Raw genomic sequence first — 25,140 nt, 5'->3', positions numbered from 1 at the left:
GGAAACTTGGTAGGTATTCTATTCAATTTCTTACCCAATACGTGAATATACCACATGCTGAGAGGCAGAGGGATGGGCACCAGCTTCCTGGCTGATGGGAAGATGGAAAGGAAGGTCCCATGCAGGGTCAGTGGGGCCTGTAGCTGGAAGGCTGGAGGGCGGGACCTCAGATGCCCTCTGTGGGTTTCCCTCCACCTCCACCCCAGCATCCAGAGTTCTATTCTCTGGCTCTAGCCTATTTTATACGAGGAGCTGACTTTGTTCTCAGAGCCTAATATGTATGAAATTCTTGTAGACACCTTCCTTTCCGTCTAGAGGAGAAACCGTAAGTGGCACCTGGTGGCACTTGCCCTAGTTTTCTCTGACCACATTCTGGGGCAGTCCCATTAGCCCCAGCGGAGAAACTCAGATTGCTGGAGCCAGGGCAGGAGGGAGCATGTAGCTACAGCTCTCTCACTGAGGAGTCAAATTTGTTCTCCAGTACCTCATGTTTCTTTTTCTCCAGCTGCTTTTAAGATTTTCTCTTTATTGTGATATTCGTCAGTTTGACTCTGATGTGTCTAAATGTGTTTTTCTTGATATTTATCCTGCTTGGAATTCTATGGGATTCTTGTATCTGTGGGCTGCTGATTTCATTAGTTTAGGAAAATTTTCAGCCATTATCTCTACAAATATTATTTTCTGCCTGATTCCCTTTCTCTTCTCCTTCATGGACTCCAATTACACGTCTGTTAGATGTTGTCCTATGGATCTTGGATGCTCTCTATTTTTTTGTCTTTTATTTTCCTCTTTGTGTTTAAGTTTGGATAATTTTTATTGACCTACTTTTAAATTTATTTATTATTTCCTCCGATGTATCCATCTTGCTAGTAAGTTCCTTGAAAGAATTCTTCATCTCAGATATTGTGATTTTCATTTCTAGCATTTCCATCGGCTTTTTTTTTTAAAGATTTTATTTTTTTCCTGTTTCTCCCCAAAGCCCCCCAGTACATAGTTGTATATTCTTCGTTGTGAGTCCTTCTAGTTGTGGCATGTGGGACGCTGCCTCAGCGTGGCTTGATGAGCAGTGCCATGTCCGCGCCCAGGATTCGAACCAACAAAACACTGGGCCGCCTGCAGCGGAGCGTGAGAACTTAATCACTTGGCCACGGTGCCAGCCCTCCATCGGCTTTTTTTTCTAGTTTCGGTCTCATCGATGAAATTCTCTATCTGTTCATGCATTTGCCACCTTTTCCATTAGCTTATCTCACATGTTTGTTGTGGTCCCTGAGAGTCTCCATTGGATAATTCCAGTTCCTGAGCTGTCGCCGAGTCTGGTTCTGTTGACTGTCTTTTCTTTTGGTGATGGGTCATAGGTTTTTCCTTTTTCAAGTGTTTTGTAATTTTTTATTAATGCTAAATGTTGTGAGTGGAAGAACAGTAGAGACAGATGGATAATAACTCTGCTTAGAAGAGAGCATGCCTTTCCCCTGCCAGGCTGTTACAGTGGGATTCGAGTCTATCTAGGCTGTAGTCATGGTAGGTTTGAGCTTGGCTGTTGCTTTAGTTACATTCATTGCAGCACTGTGAAGCCCTTTTCAAAAGTTTGTTTTAACCTATAAATAACAGCCATGAGAGCTGAGCTCAGCATCTGAGGACTGGAAGGGCCTTTAAAGATCATCTAGCCAAGGGGTTCCAAACTCTGGTTGGAATTGCCTATATAGATTTGAAAATTCCAGCTTCCTAGGTCCCAAATCTGGAGATTCCCCTTCAATAGGTCTGGTTTTGGTCCAGGAATCTGTATTTTTAAAAGTGTCCCAGATGATCCTGGAACACAGAACCACTGAACCAAACTCCTCACTTACAAACAAGCCAGAGAAGGGGATTGATCTGCTCATGGACACACAGCTCAGATGGAGGCAGAGCCAGAGGTCAAACCACATAATGATAACAACGACTACGGATCAAGGGACTATCTATTGTCCTTTACATGTGTTATCACAATTTGTCCTCTAACAACCCCAGAGAGGAGCCATAATGACCACCATCTCCATTTTAGAGAAGAAACCAGCTCTCTGAGAAGTTAAATTCTTGTCTAAGGTCACACAGCAAATAAGTGGCAGAGCCTAGACTTGAACTCCAGAGCCCAGGCCTCTAACCATTACACAGGTGGACTCGGGTATTTGCCCATCACTCGCACTGAAACTTCACTTAAGGCAGGGCTGAGAGGGAGGGGGCAGGAGTGTGGCTGCAGGTCTCAGGGAAGGGTTTCAGCAAAGGCAGCCTGTCTCAGCATGCGTGTTTTCTCCGGGGAGAGGATGGGTAGCTGTGTCCAGATTCTAGAATGGGCTCTTCTCTCAAGCATGACCCGTTGCCAACTGAGCAGCTTCCTTCCCAAACGTAGGTAGGTCTCAGTCGGGAATCTGGTCCCAGCCTCGGATGATTTACTGGGATATGACTGGCATCTCACCCTCAAGCCGGAATTTCACGAGCGCTCACCCCCTGGGAGATGGCTACTTTCTCTGCCTCTTCTCCCTGAGGAAGGTCTTTGTGTGCCTTTGACAAGAACCCGAGTCAAAGGAGGGAAGCTTTCCTGACCCTTCACACCCCCTCCTCCCACACTGTCTCCTACACGCAGACGGGAACACAGGTTCCTAAGGTACCGTTTGATGAACGTTTTAAAAGAAAATTTAATCCCGTAAGATTTTAGAGAAAAGTGTCTCTACTTCAATGCACTGCTAAACCTGTCTGAATAAACAACAGATGAGATTCAGCCGCAAAGTAACTAAGGGCGGCGAAGGCCACCGTCTGCACTGTGGGGAGAGGAGATTGCCTTCCTGGTCACTGTGACAACTGGTCAGAGCGGCTGAAGGGTTAGGGGCCAGGCTGGGTCTGAGCCCCGGTGCCTCCGCGTCAGTGAGGTGTGACATTGGGCCAGATACCTCCTGTGAGCCAGATCCCAACTTCTCCCCACCCCAGTTCTCTCATCTGTCATACAGACGTGTCCTTACGGGGTTTCTGGGTAGAGTAAGAGGAAGAGTCTGGGGTAGGTGATCAGCCACTGAGAGCAATGATTACCAGCGTGAAGGGCGATCTTGGAGCATCAGGTTTGCGTTCATTCACTCACCAGCCCTGTACCCTAAATCTTTCCCCCTCTCCAAGCATCTTGGAGCAGCAGCAAGGGGCAAGAGGCACTGCCGGCAGGTTTATGCCCCCTGGGGATATTGCTCACGGGATGGGTCCTTAGTGAGCGCAGCAGGCATGTGAGAAAAGCAGGCTCTTGTGGACCCACCCAAACTCCTCATTTTGCAGTTGCGAAAACTGAGGTTCAGAGAGGTTAGAGAATTTGCACAAGGGCCTGGCCAGTAAGCAGTGGGGCTGGGATTCAAACCGTAGCTCATTTCACTCTAAAAGCCCATGTTTCTCTCAGCTGCATTAAAGGTTCAGTTGGCGGGAATGGGAGGAGGGAGAGAGATGGGCCTTCTGGGTGTGGAGAAATGGCTTGAGCAGAGACACCAAGATAGAAATGCGGATGGCAGATAAGAGAGTTCATAGGAGACTGCTGGCTCAGCGAGGGGCACAGGAAGGTAGGCACTGGAAAGAGTCAGATAATTTGGATTCTAGTCTTGGCCCTGTGTGGCGTTGTAGCTGTGTGACCTTGGAGAATTTTCTCAGCCTCTCTGAGCTTTAGTTTTCCTAAACATAATGTGGGACCTGTACAAATAAGATAATGAAGATGGGCATTTGGCGCATTGCAAAGCCCTCCACCCAGCTGAGCGATTCTTCTCCCCTCCCGATGCAGGGGAACATGGGCTGCCCCTCACCCTCTGCGAGGGCCTGCTGTGCTCTCGTACTCAGGAGGGTCTGGGAGACTTCTGGAGTCCTGCTGCCCGCCCTCATGTCTCACTCTGTTCATGCAGGGTGGGAGAATGTCTATGGCTTTGACATGACCTGCATCCGGGACGTGGCCATGAAGGAGCCCCTGGTGGACATCGTGGATCCAAAGCAAGTGGTGACCAATGCCTGTTTAATAAAGGTCTGCAGACTCCTCCTGCTTGGGCCTGGGCATGCTGGGAACCCAGCTGTGCCACCCTGGGAAGCTGTGGGCCTGGAGTAAAGGCCACATTAGCTCCTGCACGGCCCGGCCTGGTGAAGCAAGGCCACCTTGGCCAGAGCCTCTGGCACTGGATGGTGACCAGTCAAAAGCAGGCACTGTCACTGAGCAGAGCCATGGAGAGAGAGCCACTGGACTCAATGGTGGCACAGCTGAGGGGAGGGAGTCAGCGCACATCTCTTGGTGGTACAAGGTGGGGGAGGGGCATCATGATGAGGAGGAGAGGAGGGGAGAGGGAGGGCCTCAAAAGAGGAGAAGAGGAGGGGGAGGGGCCTCAGAGGAGGACAGGAGGGAGGGGAGGGGCATCAGAGGAGGGGAAGAGGGGAGGGGAAGGGGCATCAGAGGAGGAGAGGAGGGGCATCAGAGGAGGAGAGGAGGGGGGGGGGGGGGGCATCGGGAGGGGGGGGGAGGGGAGGGGCATCAGAAGACAGCACATCCTAGAGGCAGGAGGGTGACTCAGGTTTGGGGAAGCTACACTGTTCAGAGGTGGATGTCCCTCCCAGGAAAGGAATCCCCTTACCTCAATGTGCAGAGTAATCGTCATTATTCTCCCACCTCCAAGCACACCTCTGACCTGGCCAGACAGAGCCCCTCACCTCCAACATCCTTGTCTGCACTGCTCTAACGTCTTTTCCTCCAAGCCTTTCTTTAGTGAAGGTGAAGAACAGCTGGTCAGCATCCTGGGCACACCAATCCTTAGTGCATGCTTCTTATTAAATGTTCAAATATGTCAAATTTGATAGAGTGACAATCAAAGCTCCCTTGACCGCCCATCCCTTTCAATCCCACACTCCTCCGAGAGGTAACCACTGCTCACAGGTGGGATTGACCGTTCCTTTCCTTTTTGTAAGTATTTGCATTTCTATATGCTAACATATCATGTTGAACCATATAAAATTCATGATATTTGACTGCTTTTTTAAAATCTAGAAGGACATCAATTTCATATGGTTCGAGTTTATTTTTTAATTTAAAAATCTGGATTCACTATGTAAATATTCACCAACCCCCTGAGCCCTCATAAAACAGACCTGCCTGCTCTGGTCCTGTACACGTCCTTCTTTCCTAGAAGTACTGGGTGGAGGACTGGACATTTACAGTGGACAAAGGGGGAGGAGTCCGGGGCCACTGGAGGTGACAGGGCGTTTCTCAAGGATGGATGCAAATCACTGCCATGCCTGGGTGAGAGCTGTCCTTTGTCCCAGGATGTAGTCTTCCCAAGAACCACAGCCCTTGGTCCACAGTGTCTCTGAGGCATTTAGAAGGGGCCTCCGAGGGCAGAAAGAACTGGGTGAGCCTTGCACCGGTCTCATCGGATGCTGCCTCCCTCTTGTAACAGCCTGCCTGAGAGGTTTGGCGGGAGTCCCCACTGATAGGCATCTCACTACTTCTTAACTCGGCCCGGTCCAAGTCCAGGCAGGACTGATGGTGAGCAAAGAGGTCCTTTTATTTCTTCCTACCAGCCCCTGTCCCTGAAGCTCTTCCCTTTGGATGCCCCCAACAAGAACCAGTAAAGTACATCCCAAACAAGCTCACCTCTAGTGCAAACCATTTCTGTAAATATTGTAGAAGAGACAGAAATCGACTGTGCACCTGAATTCGCCACAATGACACATGGTACCTATATCCAACCGTTAGGCACCCACACGTAATGGCTCCAGCCTAGGGATCCAATTCCTTCAGTGAGCTTGGGCTCCTGTGGCTTTCCGCCCCTGACCCGCAGCTGTGGCTGTGGCACTTCTGTGTGTCTACTGCTGGTCCCGTGGTAGACTGGCCTGCCTCTACCTCCAGGCCACACCCTTCTCCCTGCTCCTGTCCCCGCTCCCAGCCGAGCACCAGCAAGGGTCTTTCCCTCGTCACACCTGAGTGCAGCCAGGGGCGAGGCAGCTGCGCTCAGGGAAGGAGGGCCAGGAGGGGCTGCCTTACACACACTTCTGAGAGCTCCTCTGACTCCGTGTCAGGACTGGAGCTCCGGGCCGAAGTCCTGCCCGCCCGTGCCTCTGCCCCTTTCTCCTTGTTCTCTGAGATGGATGAGGACTGTCTGTCTGCTTCTGCAAGCAGGAGAGACCCCGCTTAGCTCTCTCGCTAATGTGCTCAGCAATGTCTTGCCGGGCCTGTTGGGAAAACACTTGCCCTTCTTCACACACTTAATTGCTATTTTCATCGCTATTAACGTTGCAGAGTGTGACACTTTATTATAATTAAGACTCTGTTTTGACCAGACTTCTGCTCTGAGACATCCATTTGTAACATTATTTAGTGATGGGGACAGCAGCGGCCAGGGCCTCTTCTGAGTGATTGATGCCTGCGGGGCCCTCTGCTTCATGGGGGTCCCCTGAGGTCAAGTCAGGGGTCTCCCTGGTGTCTCAGAGATGCTGCTGCTGCTGCAGAAAGAAAGAAACCTTCCAGCAAAGAGGCCTGGGTCCTGAGGAGCCAGGATAACTGGATCTGACCCCGCAGACTTCAAGTCTGAGAGGAGAGTGGACCTGAACCCAGAGGCCTCTGTGCCTCTGAAGCCCAGAGACAGTTGATCCTACCCTCACAGATGGCTGGCCCCTCCGAGAGACCACGGCCTCCATTGTGGCCATTTTGATGTATAGCTTCATTACCTTTGGTCTTGAAAGCTTCTTTGTTCCTTCAGAGGCCCCTATTATGAAGCAAATGTCAGTAGGACCCACTGAATACTGTCAGCTAACACAGGCATTGACAGCTGACGTTTGGTTGATGGATGTCTGAGAACAAGACCCTAGAGAGATGGCATTCCTGACAGATGGGGTGGTGTGTGTGTGCCTCTGTGTGTGTGCATGCATGCATGCTGGAAGGCGTGAAGAAGTGAGGGGAGTGACAGGAGAACGGAACCAGGTCTGGATGTGGCACAAGCCTGCTTCTCATGCTTCCTGTGTGCATCCAGACCAAGAGGTGTGCATGGTTTAGGTAAGCCGTAGGGAGTCGTGGAAAGTTTGGATCCAGGGAGCGCACAGGTTGAATGGATCTGAAGATTAGTTGGCTGGTGGTATGAAGGAGAGGCCTGGGGAAGAAGGAATGTTGGCAGCAGGGAGCCCTGTTGGCAGAAGATGATGAGTGTCAGGTGCTATCTATACACAGCGAGGGTGCGCAGGCCAATGAGGAGCAGCTGCTGCCCGCAGAGGGCTCCAGTCTAATGGGGGGGCAAGGCAGAGGTGAGGAGACTACTGAGAGGAGCCAGGAGGAGAGTGGAAAGACCAGGCTAGGCTGGCAGCAGAGGGGACCCAGAGAGAAAGGTACCAGGGACCTTGGAAAGGGCCTGGCACCTGGCCGGCTGGCCCTGAATAAGAAGACGGATAAGTCAGCTAGTGTAGACACTGAGCCTGGTGGATGTGCTTATGCTGTTAATAGAAATACGATGAACCGTGGCTGGTTCTAAGAGTTGCTGAGCTGGAGGGAACCTCTGGTCACATGGCCATTGTGAAGGCTGACAGGTACTGGGTCTAAAAAAGGTTTCCTTTCTAAGAGTTTGGGAATGGCCCAGACTCAGACATTGACATATAATGGAGGGCTGCCTACACTAGGGTCCCAGGACGAATGGAAAAAGTCTTCTGAGAGGGATGAGGTGCAGGGACAGGGGTTGGCCAACAGAAATGCGGGCCGACCTGGCCACATGCTCTGAGAGCAGAGCCTGCTAGAGTGCGTCCCAGACAAAGAGCAGAGCCGGCTGGAGGGCTTGATGTGGTCAGGATTATGCTCAGTTCTGAAAGTGGAGAACCCACGCAGAGGAGAAAGCGCAGGATGATGAGAAGTCAGAAATCCTGACTTAGGAGAAATGAATGAAAAACCAGGGCAGTTTACACGGGAAAAGAAAAGGTTTAGGAGATCCATGTGAGCTTGAACAGGCATGTGGCTTATTCCGTGAGTGGAAGTTATGGAGACTGGTGTGGGCTCTCCGCACTGGTTTTGAAGGAGGACCTAGGATTGGTGATGCCAGGAATTGGTGTCAGCTGCCAGGTAGGAAGTGAACACATCGACCCTGAAGGTGTCCAGCCAGGCACCAGGTGGCCCCTTCCTGGGAATGCTTCCGAGGGGGCTCCTGCATTGGGTAGGAGGGGACCGGCTTTCTAATTCCATTAAATGCTGCACACCTGACCCAGGGCTTGCCGTTCCATTAGTTCTTGTTCTCCATCCTTAGACTCTAGAAGTGCAGCATAACTTGCATTTGAAGTGACGTCACCAAGGGGCTCCCACACTCCCCTAAATCTGCAATGCTTGCCCCAGACCACAGCAGGGCTCTGATCTGCCCAGCTCCCGTGACCACACCTCCTCATCTGTCTGGCCCTGTGGTGGCAGGACTTCTCTTTGAAGTCCCCAGGATGCTTTGCATCTGCTTTTCCTTTATTTATCCTAGAAACATGTAGAGATAAAAGCCATGGTGCCACGCTATTTTCTCTCTTCCCTGCTCTCGTTTCCCCACCCTCAGACTCCTCTCTCCTCTCATTTCCAACATATTTTGTCATCCGGGCCTCAGGAGAGCCCCTGGGGACACTCCAGGCACTCAGGAGTCTGTCCGGCGCTCACAGAGCTCTCAGGACAGAGGTCCTTGCTGCACCCCTGACAGTGGGCAGCTCCTCCTCTGACCTCAATGAAAGCTGTCTGGAGGCCTCTCGGGCTCTTGGAAGGTTTTCCTTGTCTCTTCGGAGCCAGCAAACAGCAGGTCAGCATCCTTCACAAGAAAAGAACAGTACATTGCAAACCACCTTTCATCCCCTTGCTCCCCATATGAGATTGATTTTCAGCCACTTCTCAGCTGAGATTGTTAGTTATTCGCTGTTCGTGTTCTCCATTCTCCAGTCAGAACCAAAAGCTTCTCGCCTCCTATTCCCCCTTTTATTTATTTATTTTTAACTGTGCAGGCTTGTTATAAATGGTCAGCAGAACTTCCCTCTGCTCAGCCTGTGACGGGGGGATGGGCTCAGGTCCTCACTCCTGGGAGGATGCCCCTGCCTTCTACTGCCGGGAACTTGAGCATCAAAAAACTGGGAAGTGAGCAGCCTGGCTCAGCTGACTCACTGGGAGGGCTTTCGGAAGCACCGCTGGCTGCTGTCATTGGTAGGTCTGGGGTGCTCTCCCCGCTCAGAATTTGCTCCCAGGTGACGGGGGTGCTCATCATCCAGGGGCCATGCTGAGAATGACCAGATGAATGTAGCAGCACTGAGGCTGACGGCTCTGAGGGTGCTCCGGTTGGGTTTAGGGATGCTCTGTCTATGTAATCCTTCTCTTCCCGCCCCTCCCCTCCCACATCAGTCCCCACCCCCAGGAGATTTACCTTCCTAATTCTGTTCCCCTCAGGTTCTGATTCAAGTCCATTGGCACCATTGCCTGAGCATATGCCACCCTAGAAAGGATGGAGGAGGTCATTGGGAGGGTGGTGAGTGCACATGGAAAGTTACCCCAGGAGTGATCAGACCCCTGGAGAGCCTACCATCCGTAGTCTCCCGCGGGAATGAAGCTGCTGACCAGGATCCAGACCTGGTGGAGGCACTAAGCGTCTGGCCTTCTCTCTTCTCTGGGCTGCAGGAGGTGGACATTTACACGGTGAAGACGGAAGAGCTGTCGTTCACGTCGGCCTTCTGCCTGCAGATCCAGCGCAATGACTACATCCACGCCCTGGTCACCTATTTTAACATTGAATTTACCAAGTGCCACAAGAAAATGGGGTTTTCCACAGGTGAGCCTTTGGTTGCCATTCCGGATGCCACCGCCCTGGCCCCGCCATGTTGAGACTTTGTGGGAAGTGACCAGGGATGGCTTCCTCCACTTGCGGGAGGACCTGGGGCATTAGCTGGTGGCTCTTACTTGGCATCTCATAAGCCTTCTGCAGCCGTGGAGGAATCGCACGTCCCCACACTTTTGGCTGCCCAAGGAGAAGGTAAATAACATCGTGGCTGGCACAGCCAGAGCTGAGAGCGTGTGTTGGGTGAGGAGAAGCGGGGGGCGGGGCCATGGAGGAGGCTCCCCGAGACTTTCCACAAGCACGTTTGTTCATTTAGCATTCACTGAGTGTGCTGTACGTGAGGGGGTAAGAATACAGCGTGGAAGGAGGCCTCTCTGTCTCCACTGCCACGCCATACTACAGGATCTGTCCTCTCTCTCAGTAGACTGCAAATGGTGTCTCTCTGCCTCCTGCCTTTCTTCACTGCTTCCACCCAATCCGTCCTCAGTGAGTCCCTGACAGTGTTCCTCAGGACCGCCGGTGCCCCCTCCCAGCCCTCCTTCCAAGGCACCTCGTTGCCTGTAGCAGACAAGCCACATTTCTTGGCCTGGGCGATGGGGGTTCCATGACCTGGCCCTGGCCCACTTCTCCAGCCTCATTTCTCACCATCCTCCTTTGCTTTGTCTTCTGCCCTGTCCCCTTGCTGCCCCTGCACACGCAGCCCAGCCACCTGAGCACCTGGCAGCCTCCTGAACTCAGCGAGTCTTCTTTTTAAAGTTACCGGCTCTTTCCATCTTTGTTTTTCCCCCCAAAGCCCCAGCACGTAGTTGTGTACCCTAGTTACAAGTCACTCTAGTTCTTCTGTGTGGGATTCTGCCACAGCGTGGCTTGATGAGTGGTGCATAGGTCCGCACCCTGGATCCAATCCTGCAAACCCCGGGCCACTGAAGCGGAGCATGCGAGCTTATCTGCTTGGCCACAGGGCCAGCCCCTTAGCGAGAGTTCTTAAGTCCCTGGGCCATTGCCTCTGCACACGCCAGCCCCTTGTCCGTCTAGCTGAGCCATGGGGGCAAGCCTCTTTGCCAGAGGCTCTCGTCACCTCCTGTCCCCCTGTAGTAGTTCGCTAGGGCTGCCGTAACAAAGCCCCGCAGCCTGGTGGCTTAAACAGCAGGAATTTCTACTCACGGCTCTGGAGGCTGCAAGTCCCAGATCAAGGTGTCGGCAGGGGTCGGCTCTCCCAAGGCCTCTCCCTTGGCTTGCAGCTGACTGCCTGCTCACCGTGTCCTCACAGCGACTCTCCTTTGTGTGTGCTCATCCTGGGTGTCTCTGTGTGTGTCCTAATCTCCTCTTCCTATAAGGACACCACTCAGGTCAAGTTAGGGCCCCCCTAAGGGCCTCATTTTGACTTCATCCCTCTTTAAAGGCCCCGTCTCCAAAGAGAGTCGTACTCTGAGTTACCAGTGGTTACAGCTTCAGCATGTCAATTTTGGAGAGACGTAATTCAGACCCTGACCTGCCCCATCCCCACCTGCTCCCCCGGCCAGCTCCAGCCCAGGCCTCAGCTCTCAGCTCAGGTGTTGCTTGATCCCCTCCTTCCCTCTTGGGCCAAGGTTAGGTGTCCTCCTCAGGCTCCCTAATGAAAGTCCTGATGTCTGTCATGGCGATGTTTATAGTGATGCAGATGCACAGTAACAAAAGGCAAACAAAGAGGTACTAAAAAGTGTTAGAAAAGTCAAGGAAAAAAGTCTCTCCCCATCTGTCCCAGTTCCACGCCTCAGAGGCCTATATTGTTAACGATTTCCTTCGTATCCTTCCAGAAAATTTAATGGTGCACAAGCACATGCATATCTATATATACTTTTCTTTTTGCTTTTTATTTTGAAATAATTATAGACTCACAGGAAGTTGCAAAAATAGTACATAGAGTTCTGTGAAGCCTTCACCCAGCTCCCCCCCGTTGGTGGCATCTTCTAGAACCGTAGTACAGTCTCAGAACTCCACCTTCGTTAAAGCACCAGTTGGCGCATACTATGCACACTGCCCTCTGCTACCTCCGCTTTAAACAGTGTGTCTTGGAGATACGTCCGTAGCCTCACAGAGGTATCTGCTTTCTTTCTTTCTTTCTTTTTTCCTGATTTCTTTTTTTAAAAAACTACATAGGATTTCCATGATGATGTGCCATCATTTCCTCAACATTTCCACCCTTTTTTGCAACCCTCGGTCTCCCCCTGGGTCAGCCTCACGTCTCATTAATCTCTGCACTCCTGGCTTCTACAGGAGTGCTGGGCTTGTAGTAGGTTCTGAACAAATCTCTGTTCAGTGAGTACATGAGGAATGACTCCTGCCCTGGGCGTGACTCTGCAGTGACCATTCGTGTGAAGTCTTCCTGGGAACCGGAAGCACGTTGTTGGGAGGGAGGGCGTGTGCATAGGTGAGTTCCACCAGAATTCAAAGATATGGTTGCTCGCTTCATGGAGCCATGGTGACAATGATCCTCTTTTACCTGTGGACAGAAAGGGCAAGAGACGTCTCTAATCCCTCACAGAAGGGCTTTTTCCAGAACCAGTGTCTCCTGACAGCCAAGACTAGGGTCTTCTGGTCACCACCAGCCTGGACGGTGCTGGTGCTTCGCCGCCGTGGGGAAAACCAGGGACCCTTGATCTAAGTCATTATAGATGCTTCCCTCCTTAAAAGGGCAGAGACGAGCTCTTCTTCCCAGTGGGTGGGAACAGCCAGGACAGGAAGGGAGATTCACCTGGACCTTGAAGGGTGGCGAAGACTCAGCCTTGCCTTGGTGAGGAGTTGGGGCAGTGAGGAGTTGACAAGGAGCCTGCTGGAGGACCGTGGCTGTGACTAGAGGCCAGGGGTGGATCCACAGTGGCTGGCTCTGCCTCTCCCATCTGGAGGATGATGCCTCCCCCAAGGCCTGCCCTGGTGCAGGTGATGAGAAAGTCAGCGGGCAAGGATACTCTGGATTTCCGGAGCCTGGGCTCCAGCCCCATAGCTCTCGGCCAGGGTTCTCCTTTCCCTGAGATGCTCAATTTCTAGTCCTTGAGGTCAAGCTGACAGCCTGCTGGACCCCTGTCCAAAGATGGCCCTCTGGCTTAGTGGTGGGAGGGACAACATTCCTGTTGCCCCCCATGGAGGAGGCTCAATTAAACTCAAGTTCAGAATCAAAGAAGTCAGCCCCAGGCTGCCTGAGAGCTGGTGAGGGTTTGCCCTCAGTGTTCAAGTCTCCAACCTTTCGGCTCCTCTCCTTCCTGTTCTTTGCTCACACCCCCACCACAGTCCCACACAAGTCCCGATTAAGGACTGAGCCTGCTCCTCAGTCTTTTTGTAGTTATGGCGTTATGTTCCCTCCCCTTTGCGCAGAATCCGAGAAGCTTAGGCTCTGAAAGGACACTTGAGGGTCCTACAGTCCTGTTTCCCATGCCTTGGGGCAATAGTTCTCAAAATGTGGTCCATGGACCAGCAGCATCAGTATCACCTGGGAGCTGTTGAATGAGAAATGCACATTCTCAGGCCCTGCCCTGGACCCGCAGGATCTGAATCTCTGCGGGTGGGCCCAGAAATCTGTCTTAACAAATCCTCCAGGTGATTGTGATGCACAAGTCAGTCTGAGAACCACTGCCCCGATGCAAGACTGCGTGAACAAGGTGGTTGTGAATTTGGCCAATGTGGACGCCCTTCTGGAGAAGTGACGCCATCTCCTCACTAAAGTTTACCCTCTGTTCTCACCAGGGCTTCATGCCTCTGGCTGACGTAGAGCCCTCTTGCTGCAGCGTCCCCAGGGATAGAGATCAGGGGAAAATAATTTGCTTAGCTGCTTTCTCGGCCACCTTGGGATGTCAGCGTTGCGTTTTGCTTCCAGCACATAGCAGACGGCTTTACCAGTTGGTGTGGGTTTGGCCGTGGGCTTTACTTAGACCCTCAGCACTCTGACCACCAAGGAAAGAGTACTGCCTTTATATTTGTAAGGACCTCAGATGCACAAAATTAGATTAATCTTAATTCTTGGTTCATGGCATGCTGTAATCATTGGGTCATGCATGGTTCCCTTTTTGCTTATGTATTTATTAATATAATGAACACCCATGAAGTTGCCACCCAACTCAACAGCTGGAATGTAAAGAAAGTATTATTAACTAGAATTTAATAGTAACTAGAAATAAATTTACGATTGTTATTAGACTATAAAAACATTAGTTAATATCAAGAAATAAACTGTTATTAATTAGAATATAATTATTAACAATAAATACATTATTAATAAATATAATATTATATTTATAATTAATAAATGAAGTGAATTAATTCATGGTCACATAATAAATCCCTGGGGATTGTCACCTAACTCAGTGACTTAAATGCTACCAATACCTTTGCGTCTCCCTGGATGCTATCCTATCCTCCCCATATGGCCTCTAGCTGAACAGTATCCTGAATTTCGCATTCCTTATCCCCTTCTATTTTAAAAAAGTTTCATCACATGGGTGTATAGGCCTGAGGAATGTATTGTATGGTCTTAGCTGTTTGTGGTCTTCACTCAAAGTGTAGCCTGCCATATGTGACCCCTCCCTGTTGACCCCTAACTGAGTTCCCATCTCAGCCCAGCCCCAGCTGGCTCTGGGGAGCCCACTTGGAAGCACATCACATACTGTGCAGCTTGAAAACCATCCCTGTTAATGGCTCTGGCGTCTCCTCTCTGCGGCTCCAGGCGGAAGCCGTAATGGGCAGGGCCGCCCAGGGTTCCAGGCTGTGCCAGCCAGTAGGCCCTTGGACACGTCCTCAGTGGGTGGGTGTAGGAAATGGGAACTGGGACCATGGGGCTGCAGTGTGGTGGGTGGAAGGGCAGTAGGCTGAGCGGAAGCAGGCCTGGGTTCGAGTCCTAATATTTCAAGGAATCAGCAACGTCTGTGATTAGCCATTAGAGATGACCTTGAGCCAGTTACTTTCTGGGCCTTGGGCTTGTTGTGTTGGAAATGACACCGTTGCACCTAGGTTGTTTGGCAGCCCCTTTCCAGCTTTGCCATCCTGTGACATTAGTCATTTTCTCAAGTCAAAGTAACTTGTTGGTGCATAGTCTTTAATTCTCCAGAAAGCTTGTGAATCTCCTAGGGAATACAGTTACAAGTTTACAGCTAGGAAAAGTATTAAATTCCAGAAAGAACTGTCAGCCATGTGGCCAGTGGGAAGTGAAACAGGAGGCAGGATTCCACTCCCTGTCCAAAAGCACCAGGAAAAGCCTTGTGAGAGGCTCCTGCCATTTGGCCCCACAGCCCCTGTGCTCCCACCCCATCCTTGGTCACAGCTCCTAGCAGACTTTATCGCTAACTGCCTGAGTGTCTTCTCACTTAGTCTGTAGATCTGGGGGAGCAAGGCTGTGTTGGTTGCTGTACCCCAAATGTAGGGCCATATCTCACACATGACAGGCATCCTGAACAGATGTCTGTTGAATGAATGAATGCATGTATGCATGAATGAATGCATATGCACTTGGAGTGCTGTGGGCGGTACTGGTCACACTCATTTCAAACTCTAGAACAAAAGCTGCCCATAGTCCAGAACCCAGAGAGACTGTGCAGGGGGGGCGGCCTGGGGGAGGGTGAAAAGGGGAGACGGCTTGTGTGGTCAGGGTATTAAGAGTTGAAGGTGTCTTCATAGCAGGGAAAGCTGAGAGCCAGTTTCACAATCGTGGAGGTTGTAGTCGGAGCAGAGAGGAGAGGGAAAGACTGCTCACGGATGAGAGCGCTTGGTGTCGTCCACAGCCCTGTGGTGAGTGTGCGCCCTGTGCACAGCAGCTTTCTGGATGCTTCCCCAGGGCATTCTAGACCACTAGAGTGAAGTAGCACACTTTGGCAGGCTGGCGCCACAGTTTACGGATAAATAAAATGATATACCACTTTCCATAGTGATGAAATAACCACCTAATGCATTAGCTTAGTAACACCCCAACGTGGGCCTAGTATTGTCGTAGGTAGGTGACCATAACATTAATCTTTCAATTAAGACACCTTTTTTTTTTTTTTTTGAGGAAGATTAGCCCTGAGCTAACTACTACCGGTCCTCCTCTTTTTTGCTGAGGAAGCCTGGCCCTGAGCTAATGTCTGTGCCCGTCTTCCTCTACTTTATACATGGGACACCTACCACAGCATGGCGTGCCAAGCGGTGCCATGTCCGCACCCAGGATCTGAACTGGCCAACCCTGGGCTGCTGAGAAGTGGAACGTGCGAACTTAACTGCCGCGCCACCGGGCCGGCCCCCTCAATTAAGACACTTTTAAGAATGGAGGGGAGAGCTATTAATAACTGTGCCAGGAAAGTGGAAGTAGACTGGAACCTTCCAGGGCACTGTGGGACGATCGGCCGGCCTTGGTAGTACATCCTTCTCCTTCCACCTAACCCTCACGGTGCCCAGGAGAAAAATGTCAGGCCCAACTCTCTGCAGACCTGGGAAACGAGCCCCAGGGGCGCAGTGCAAATACATGGCAGAGTGGATACTGGAAACTGGGCCTGTAGTTGCCTAATTAAATGTCCTTCCCACTGATAGCCACTCAAGAGACGTTATTAGAATCAAACTATTGGGTTTGCACAGCGATGTCCGCTGTGGCTGTGTATCTATATCACCGGGGGGAGATTTTTAAGTCTTGGTAAGCCTGCCCCCTTCTCACCCCCCAGAATTACTGAATTCAAATCGCCAGGAGTAGAGAGAAAGCATCAGAATTTTAATGTTTCTCCTGGACACCTTGATGGAGAATTGGGATTGAGAACACTGGTTAGACAGTTTGTCCATGGCTAACGGACCCATCGTGGAAATGAGATCTTTAGGGAAGGTCTTTAACTTTTTTTTTTTTTGAGGAAGATTAGGCCTGAGCTAACATCTGCCACTAATCCTGTTCTTTTTGCTGAGGAAGATTAACCCTGAGCTAACATCCGCCGCCAATCTTCATCTTTTTTACTGAGGAAGATTGACCCTGAGCGACCATCTGTGCCCATCTTCCTCTGTTTTATACATAGGACACCTGCCACAGCATGGCTTGATAAGTGGTGCATAGGTTGGCGCCCAGGATCTGAACTGGTGAACCCCTGGCCACTGAAGCAGGGTGCGTGAACTTAAATGCTATGCCACTGGGCCGGCCCTGATTTTTTTCTTTTGAGAGGAAGACTGGCCCTGAGCTAACATCTGTGCCAGTCTTCCGCTGTTTTGTATGTAGGACACCTCCACAGTGTGACTGATGAGTGGAGTAGGTCTACTTCTGGGCTCTGAACCCACAAACCTGGGCTGCCGAGTGGAACATGCGGAACTTTACTCACTCAGCAACTGGGGGGCCCGTGGGGAAGTTCTTAAACTTTTGAGGTTTATGTCAAAAAAAGCGCACTTCCTCCAACCCAAGGCCGGCATGTTTTTGGGGAACACCATCAGAGGCAGACTCCCAGGCTTGACAGCTGGCAAATATGAGCCATGAAGTCTCTGGGATTCTCATAAGGCATCTGATCAGGTGACAAAAGGAAGCTGCTAAATCCCCTTTCCTGAAGGTCTTTAAGAACAGGAGAGACACCTGTCTGAGCTGGTGTGGGTGGCAGTGGGGGCGAGAGTACTGTCAGTCATACATGCTGTTCTCTGCACGCCCGAGACCATCTTTTGACAATTGACTTAGATGTAGTTGGCAGGGAAGGTGCTCGGAGCAGGTGGACGTTGTCTGCAGACAGCGGTATGCTTTCTAGGCCAGGAAGGCTGGGTATGCTTGGGAATCCAGGACTTGAGAGGCGTAGATTCCACGTTCACGATCCTCTTTCAGCCTTTCCAATCGCTCAGGCTGCTTTTCCCTCCATGACCTTGAGCTTGCATTGATTTCCTAAGTGCACACACTGAGGGCTACTCGAGTCTCTGCCCAAACCACTGACATTTGATCGGTTCAGTTCATTGCAAAGGGCAAAGAAAGACAGACTCTTTGTCACCATTAAAATAGATCTTGGGGTTTGAAAGATCTTAGCAGTCACCTGGGCTGACTCGGTGCATGAAAAATCCCCAGTCAGTGGTTGTCGTGTGAACACCTTCAGGTGGACCCCAGGCAGCTCACACGATTGTGGGGCAGCTCTAATTCCTCCTGCTGAGCTAAGACTCTGTCTCCCACTAACCCCCCATGACTAGCCTTGTTCTGCCTCCAAAGCCATAGATAAGGCCACATAGAAGTCTTGAGACAAGTGACAGCTTTTGAAGTACTTCAAAGGCCCTTATTATGTTCTCCCCAAGTCTTCTCATCTTTAGCTCTGGTCCTAAGCAAAGAGGAAGCCAGTATTAATGAGTCCCGCATCCTGGTGGAGGAAGGTAAGAGCCTTCAGGCCAAGAGGAGCTTATTAGAAGATGGGTTCCGCTACAATGCATAGGTTCCAAGCCCCCAGGGTAACTGAACACCTACAGGGACATTGAAGCATCTCAAAATGTCTACTCTTTGGGTTTTTTATCATTCGTTCATTTGTCAGTATTTATAGATCTGTCAGTGGTACGGTGGTAGGCCCTGAGGATATGACAAGAGACCCGCCTGGTGTGGCCCCTGCCTCGTGGAGATTACAGTCTTGTGGAGGGCGCAGACAAGTGAAAAAAACAAAGGCCTTGATGCTGAGGCAGGATAGACACCATGGTAACTAAGCTCAGAGCGCCTTTAATCCAGGTAGGTGGTCAGACAAGGCTTCCCAGAGGAAGTGACCTTGAAGGAGGAGGAAGAGAGAACCTGGTGATTAGGGAGGGCAGAGTGTTCCAAGGATGGCTGCAGCGGATGAAGATGGACCACAAGCAGCGTCCCTTATTTTGTGGTGGAATTGGTAGTGTGCCAAGAGGGGATGGATGGGAGTTAATGGCGAATACAGGGGACGTGCAGGCATCACGCGGCTTTGATCATGCCGGAGGCGCGAGCTGTGGGCTGCTGTTGGCAATGTGGAATAAGAATCGCCCCTCATTTCTTTTTGTTCTAGTTAGGAAGGCACAGCTGAAACCCCACAGCAGGCCTGGGCCAAGGAGCTGAGGTTCCGTTCTAGGGCAAAGAAGCAGACAGGAAAAGCTGTTTTTAGGATTGGGGGGTCAGTGGAACTGGGGAAACTGGTTTAGCTGTGGAGTTTGCATAAATGATGTCATTTAAGGGGAGACAGGAGGGCCTACTCTACAAATCTCTCCCCTACACTGTCTGAACGTCTTCGTGCCGCTGAACTGAAGAAAAACAGTAGCATCTTGAGATTCATTTGTGTTAATGAGTGCAGTGGTGAGAGGGTGTTTGTCCTCCAGCCCTAGAGATGGATGTGCAATATCAGCCTGTTTCTCTCCTGACCTCCCACCAAGAGCCGCGGTCCTGAGGGGACGGGAATTTGATGGAGGAGAAGTCGCCAGGCTGAGTGGGGAGTTCTGGGGGGAGCCGGGAGGTAGGCTACGAGGGCTGGGCTCCTGACCCAACATGAGAGTTGGTGGTGCGTGTGGGGGCCAGAGAGTCCCAGCGGAAGCCTAGCAACTTCTAGGCAGGGTCCCAGCCTCAGCCCTTCTGGAGAGATCTTCTCTGACTCTTCCCTCTCACCCCCACTTTCCTCCGCCCTTAGCCCCTGATGCCCCCTACACCCACTGGAAGCAGACCGTCTTCTACTTGGAAGACTACCTCACTGTCCGGAGAGGGGAAGAAATCTACGGGACCATATCCATGAAGCCAAATGCCAAAAATGTGGTGAGTGTTGAGGCCACCTGTGTGGGCCGGGGTCAGAGAGAAGAAGGGACCTGCGGAGCTGGCTCCCGGGGAGCTCCCAGGATCCCCTCGCCCAGGTGCCTTGTGCCTTGTGCACAATCACAAGTTACTGAGGGGGCAATAGGAAGCCGGGTTTGGACGTGACCAGGCATAATTAAAGGACTCCAACCTCGGCCCCTTAAAACTCAGAGACTTTCTCTAGGCCCCCCCCTCCAGACTCTCTCAGCCTTGAGGACAGCTTCCAGCTCTGCATGGGAGGGGCCGTGAGAACAGAGGCTGTTGCCATGGGTTTCACCTCATTTAGGACGAGCTGAGCCAGGAGACAACAGTTTCTGGTGGCCCGGGAGAAGTGTGGTGTACATTTCTTCTACTGCCCTGGTGGGTGGAGACCACGAGCTTCTTCCTGAGCATCCTGGGTATGGGCATGTGCACTAAGGGTCTACAGAATGCTCTGGGGGCTACGCCACAGAAGACTCAGTCCCCCCACTGTTTTCCCCCAGGATGAAACCAGAGGGAACACTGTTATATTTTAACAGGAAGGATTTAGGTTAGAAATGAAAGGACCAGTGAGGATGATGAGGTACCAGGATAGATTCCTGAGGACCGTTCGTGGGAGCACCTTAGCTGGGAAACCCTGGGAACACAGCGGCCGCCCACCCCTCCGCCATGGGGCGGATACTGCGGGACTTCCACCACACTAATGCTGTGACCCTTTGCTCCTTTTCTGCAGCGAGACCTCGATTTCACAGTAGACTTGGATTTTAAGGGCCAGCTGTGTGAAACATCTGTATCTAATAACTACAAAATGCGTTAGCACATGTGGGCAGCTGCAGAGAGTGAGAGAAGGAACTCTCCCCAGATCTGCGGCGCTGGAGCAGGCGTACTGTTTGCAGGACTACACGCTCAGAAACCAGAGTTTTAAATTCTGCCTTGAAGATTGGTGAACTCACCAGGGCTCCCGCGGGCCCTGCCCCTAGACAGAGAGCCCCCAGCTCCCCAGCTCTGCTCTGGGAGCCCTTCACAAAGGCTTTGTTGTCACTGACAAAGAGCCACCTGGAGCACTGCGGCTGGGGCCCCGAGGATGGAAAAGTGCACACCTATACCCGTTGTCCTCCTCCACGGTGATCTCGGATGCCCCGAGTTTTGCATGCTGCAGGCATCTAGGACAGACTGCTTCACTAGAACCTGGAGACGTAGTGTCTTTGATAGCATAAGCCAGAGTCCCTGTGTGTGTGCTGGTGTGTGCGTGCGTGCGTGGACAGCATAGACATTAGTTTCTTTACCCACAACACCCGTATATGCATGCATATACAACCAGGTGGGTACACTTCTGTGTTCATTCAGGGGTGTGTGTGTGTGTGTGTGTGTGTGTGTGTGTGCGCGTGTGTGTAGAACACATATTACTCTCAGAGGAGATTCTGTTGCTTTTGAATAGGAATTTGTTTTGTGATTAGTTCTCGCCTGCCCCGTTCCTTACAGATGTTAAGCAGCTATGAAGCGTTCTCTGTACTAGCTCTGGTCTCCTTTTGACTAGACCGTGGCTCCAAACCCTGAGCATAGTACCATGTACCCTGTGGGCGCTCAATAAATGCACATGAGAGCGAAGCGATGGGATGGCTGTTTTCCTGGTGCTCTGGAGCGGGAGGGCTGGGGAGGAAGTCGAAGGCCACAATGGAACAGAGGATCAAAGAAGCAGCACCTTCGCTGCTCGCTGCTCCCGGAAGGTAAGCTCCTTGGTAGAAGCAGCCGTGAAGTCGGGACTGGCCCAAGGGCATCTCCCCTGCACTCTCAGGGGGTGGGAAGAGGGTCCTGGAGCTGGGGTGGGGGGACGTGAGCTGACCAAGAGTGCTCCAGAATGCAAGGCTGTCTGTAGCCTGCAGGGAGGCCGAGGTCAGGAGCAGGAGAGTCCGGGATGTGCATCCTGCTGGGAGGGCCTGGAGAAAGCAGGAGATGGTGATTGAGCTTGTAGTCCTGGGTCCCTGGGGAGAGACTGGGGCAGGGTCTGGGGGACAGTCCTTGTCTAGGGAGTTTGCAGCACCACACAGGGTGTGGTAGTGATGGTGTCGCCCCTGCTCCCTCGCCCCTGGGCCAGTGTCTGGCCTGGTCTGCCACCCTCTGCATCAGCAGGAGCCCACCCATCTCGAGCGGGGCCTTCCTACCGAGCTCAGGTGAAAGACACTCGGGTCGTAGGGCGGTACCCCAGGTTCCCACCGCAGCTCCCTCCCCCAGTGTGGCTTGTAAATCTCCAGTCCCCAGCTTCTCCAGCCCTGCCACCTCTAAGCTTTTAGACTCTTGCTTCATCATAGAGAGGGCAGAACCAGATGAGAGGTCTCTGTGGCTGCGAATGATCACTCGAGGAAAAGATGGGGGCCTCATCTGTGGGCCAGGACGCAGGCAGAGTTGCCTGGAAGAGTCAAAGGTGGAGGAGTGCGGGGGCCTGCCCCTTGGGTGGGCAGAAGGAACAGGGCCAAGTGCCTGGGCTGTGGGGGTCTGGGCCCAGCTCTGCCTTCGGTCCATGTGGAGCCCGGCAAGTCCCATCCCCTTCCTGGGCCTCAGCCTCATCACCACTGACAAAAGGGAGCTGGGCTAAGTGGGCGTTCCCCACTCCTGGAGGTGCCAGTGTCGAGGGGGCAGAGCTCTGGGTCCCCCTCTCCAGATTCGAAAAGAACAGTTCCTCTCTCGTCTGTTTTTATTCTCCTTGGGAAAAGGGTTCTACTACTAAAAATAAAAATAAAATAAAGAAATGAACAGGAACCAAGACCAAAACCAAACACCTTTGAAAATGCCGTATCTGGTGGCCCAAAGCCCCGGCCCAAATGCTCTGAGGGCAGTGGTGTCCAGGCCCCTCTCCTGCCTGCCGGTCCTCTGCAGTGTCCCCTGAAGCACTTTCTGCCACCCAAAAGCAGCCTTTGGGGCTTGGCTGGGTGCCATGACCTGGCCCAGAACCACGTTTCCACTCACCTGCGTCTTTACGTTTTCTCCTGCCCCCATCAGCTCTGAAATACTCTCTCTGGAACCATCATGGCTGAGAAAGGGGGACAGGCTCTGTGGACAGATATAGGGCCTCTGACTGAACTTTAAAAAGGGCCCCCCAAAGGCACACATAGCTCTGTGGGTGCACTGCTTGGCATACAAAGTGGATTTCAGTCCCCACTTGCCCCTTGACCTGGTGCTTTTGTGCAGTGTACGAACTGCACAACAGTACTCAGAGGCCCTGAGAAGAGCTGTGCTGGGCCCCTCGGAGCCCCTATTTGTTTCTCTCTAGCTAGTGAAAGGCTGCCCTGCATTTCAGTTCTAAGCCAATCATGCTTTCCATTGGAGACCTGGTGGGGAAACTTCTAGCCTCAATCCTATGTGGTAACACACTCTCTGTAGGGTGGAAGCACAACGTGCTTTGTGGGTCCGGTGAAGTGATTTGATTTGGTTTTTGGTTGTTCTTTAGCTTCCAAGACAGGCAGTCCCATCTGTGTCGTCTGCCCTGGGAGAGACAGTCCAGGTGCTGGGAGGAAGGAGGGCTATCGGGGGCGGGGGGCGGGGGGTGGTGCTGGTGACAGGGCCCAGGACAGGAGGACACGGAGGAGCCTCGGCTTGCCTGTGGGTCGGGAGTCCTGGGGATGGCGGCGCCCTTGAAACTGAGAACTGCCCCAAGCGGCAACGGCCCCCACGCTTTCATCCCCTCTGGACACTACATTCTCACTGGCCTCCCCAGAGCCCTGGGAGCGAGGCTCGGAGCCCCCAGTCTGCAGCGAGGCACGCCGAGACCCTGGGGGGAAGGGTGGAGTCGGGGTGAGCAGGCCGCGATCTGACGTCCTCCTCAGCGTGTCCTCTGCTGCAGGCCTGGGAGGCCCCTCTGAAGCTAGAGACAAAGACAGCAAAGACCATGTCATGTGTTCTGTCCACTGTACTAGACAAGAAGGACAGAGAAACGGAACAAGGGACAACAGCACGCGTGTCAGAGAGAAGGGGATTGAGGAAGCACACGGGGTGGGGGTCCTTGAGAGGGCATTCGCGGGGAACTCATTAGTGAGCTCTCGCTGTGGTGGGGGTCGGGGAGCCCCCGGATGCTGCGTATCCTCGGGCAGGGAGCCTATCCAACCTCGAGGAGGATTCCACCCACAGTCAACGGGCAAACTCCTGCACTGCCCGGAGCCAGCCAGGAGCACGACCTCCTGGGAACTCAGGCATTGGGGCCTGCAGGCGTCCCTGAGCCCCTGGGAGACGGGGAGGGCCCAGCAGCCTTTCAGCCATCTCCAGCCACCCCCCGAGGAGGAGGAGGCTCAGCCCCGCGGCCTGCCCGCCCCGCCACACCATCGCCTCTCCATGCTCCCAGGCTGCGGGAGTGAAGCCTGGGGAGGCCTGAAGGAGCAATCCCACAGCAGCCCCTCCTCCTGCCCATCGGAATGCTCCAGTGGGAACTGTAATCTCCCTCTGATTCAGTGGAAAATAAGCACTATCTGCACTGGGCATGTTCTAAATAGAAGTCGGTGTATAAAATGAGGTCTCGGCAACACAGTAGAGGTGTTATATGACTTCACTTGTAAAACCTGTTTTTTCCCCGACTCTTTTTTTTTTTTGAGACTGTACAAATCCCTTTGGTGACTTTCTCCCCTGTCACTCTTCCCCCTCTCTGGGAACTCCTCCCTTCCACTCCCAGCCCACCTCTCCCCAGACCCGCAGCCGCAGTGCCTCTTTGCTGTCTCGTTTGGGCTTGTTTGTACGGGGTCCCTCTGTGCTTGCTCTGAGTCCACTGCAAGCCTGGCCTCTTCCCTGCTGGAACACAGGCTCAAGGGCAGGGACCTGGCTCTTTTTGCCGATGTTTCCTCTTGAACAGAGTGGGAGGGGACAGGTCACAGCTGACCAGCTTGACTCCATGGAATGTGCCCAGAAGCCACTCTAGGACCACCAGGCTCCTGTTCCTTCTATCTATGCCCCTCAGGAGAGGCTGACATTTTCTTTACTCTCCTGGAAACCACCCCATAGAGGCCATCTCCCCTTTGTCAGGCCCTGCCTGGTCCCCCGTCTCTGCAGCCTTCCTCTCCTCTTGGCCCCACACCTGGCACTCCACCTCTAAGCCGAGCCTGGCTTCAAACCTCAGTAGCAGAATAAAGTTAGGCCGGGCATCTCAGCCCATCCTGGTGCCTTGGGGTGGCCATCTGGCCAGAAGTCTGTCCCTGGCCTCGTGGACAGTTCTGATTGTTGGGTACCTGCTCCACCTTGACCTCCTGTCTTTAAGGCCCAGGCCCCACGTAGTCTGGGAGCTCTGTCTTGTTCTTGCAACCCCTGCTTCTTTATGACATGGAGAGTCCCCAGCCTGGCTTCTGGAGCCCTCTTCCTAAAGACAGATTTTTCTGGACCCCTGCTACCTGCCCGGAGGCTTGGATGGCACCTCCCTACCTACCTTGTTTCTGAGTGCTGCCCCACCTGGGGGCACCCCAGCTTGTCTTACACCCTTTGGCCGTCTCATACTGTGCCTGAACTCTTGGCCAGTGGTCTTGTGACTGCCAGGATGAGCCCGACTTCCTGAGGATGGGTCATCTCCTCACGCCCGTCTGACCACAGTGGCTGTGCCGGCTCTGTGTTCAGAGGCTCTCAGGCTGCCCCACCCTCAGCCTGTTAGAACCAATTAGCCACATTCAGCTA

The 25,140-nt window shown here is 52.5% G+C and overlaps 1 protein-coding gene across 1 annotated transcript in view; it reads left to right on the top strand.

Moving 5' to 3' along the window:
• PRMT8 (protein arginine methyltransferase 8) overlaps window positions 1-20,314 on the top strand; it is an 85,003-nt gene extending 64,689 nt beyond the window's left edge. The window contains exons 7-10 of the mRNA XM_046645214.1: window positions 3,900-4,015; window positions 9,641-9,791; window positions 19,361-19,482; window positions 20,231-20,314. Coding sequence (XP_046501170.1) covers window positions 3,900-4,015; window positions 9,641-9,791; window positions 19,361-19,482; window positions 20,231-20,314 — 473 coding nt within the window. The remainder of the gene's footprint in view (window positions 1-3,899; window positions 4,016-9,640; window positions 9,792-19,360; window positions 19,483-20,230) is intronic.
• Window positions 20,315-25,140: the final 4,826 nt, after the last annotated feature.

This window comes from Equus quagga, chromosome 1, assembly GCF_021613505.1.
Source record: "Equus quagga isolate Etosha38 chromosome 1, UCLA_HA_Equagga_1.0, whole genome shotgun sequence".
NCBI lineage: Eukaryota > Metazoa > Chordata > Mammalia > Perissodactyla > Equidae > Equus > Equus quagga.
Note: the sequence above shows the minus strand (reverse complement) of the source record. Positions and strands in the feature narration are given on the sequence as shown.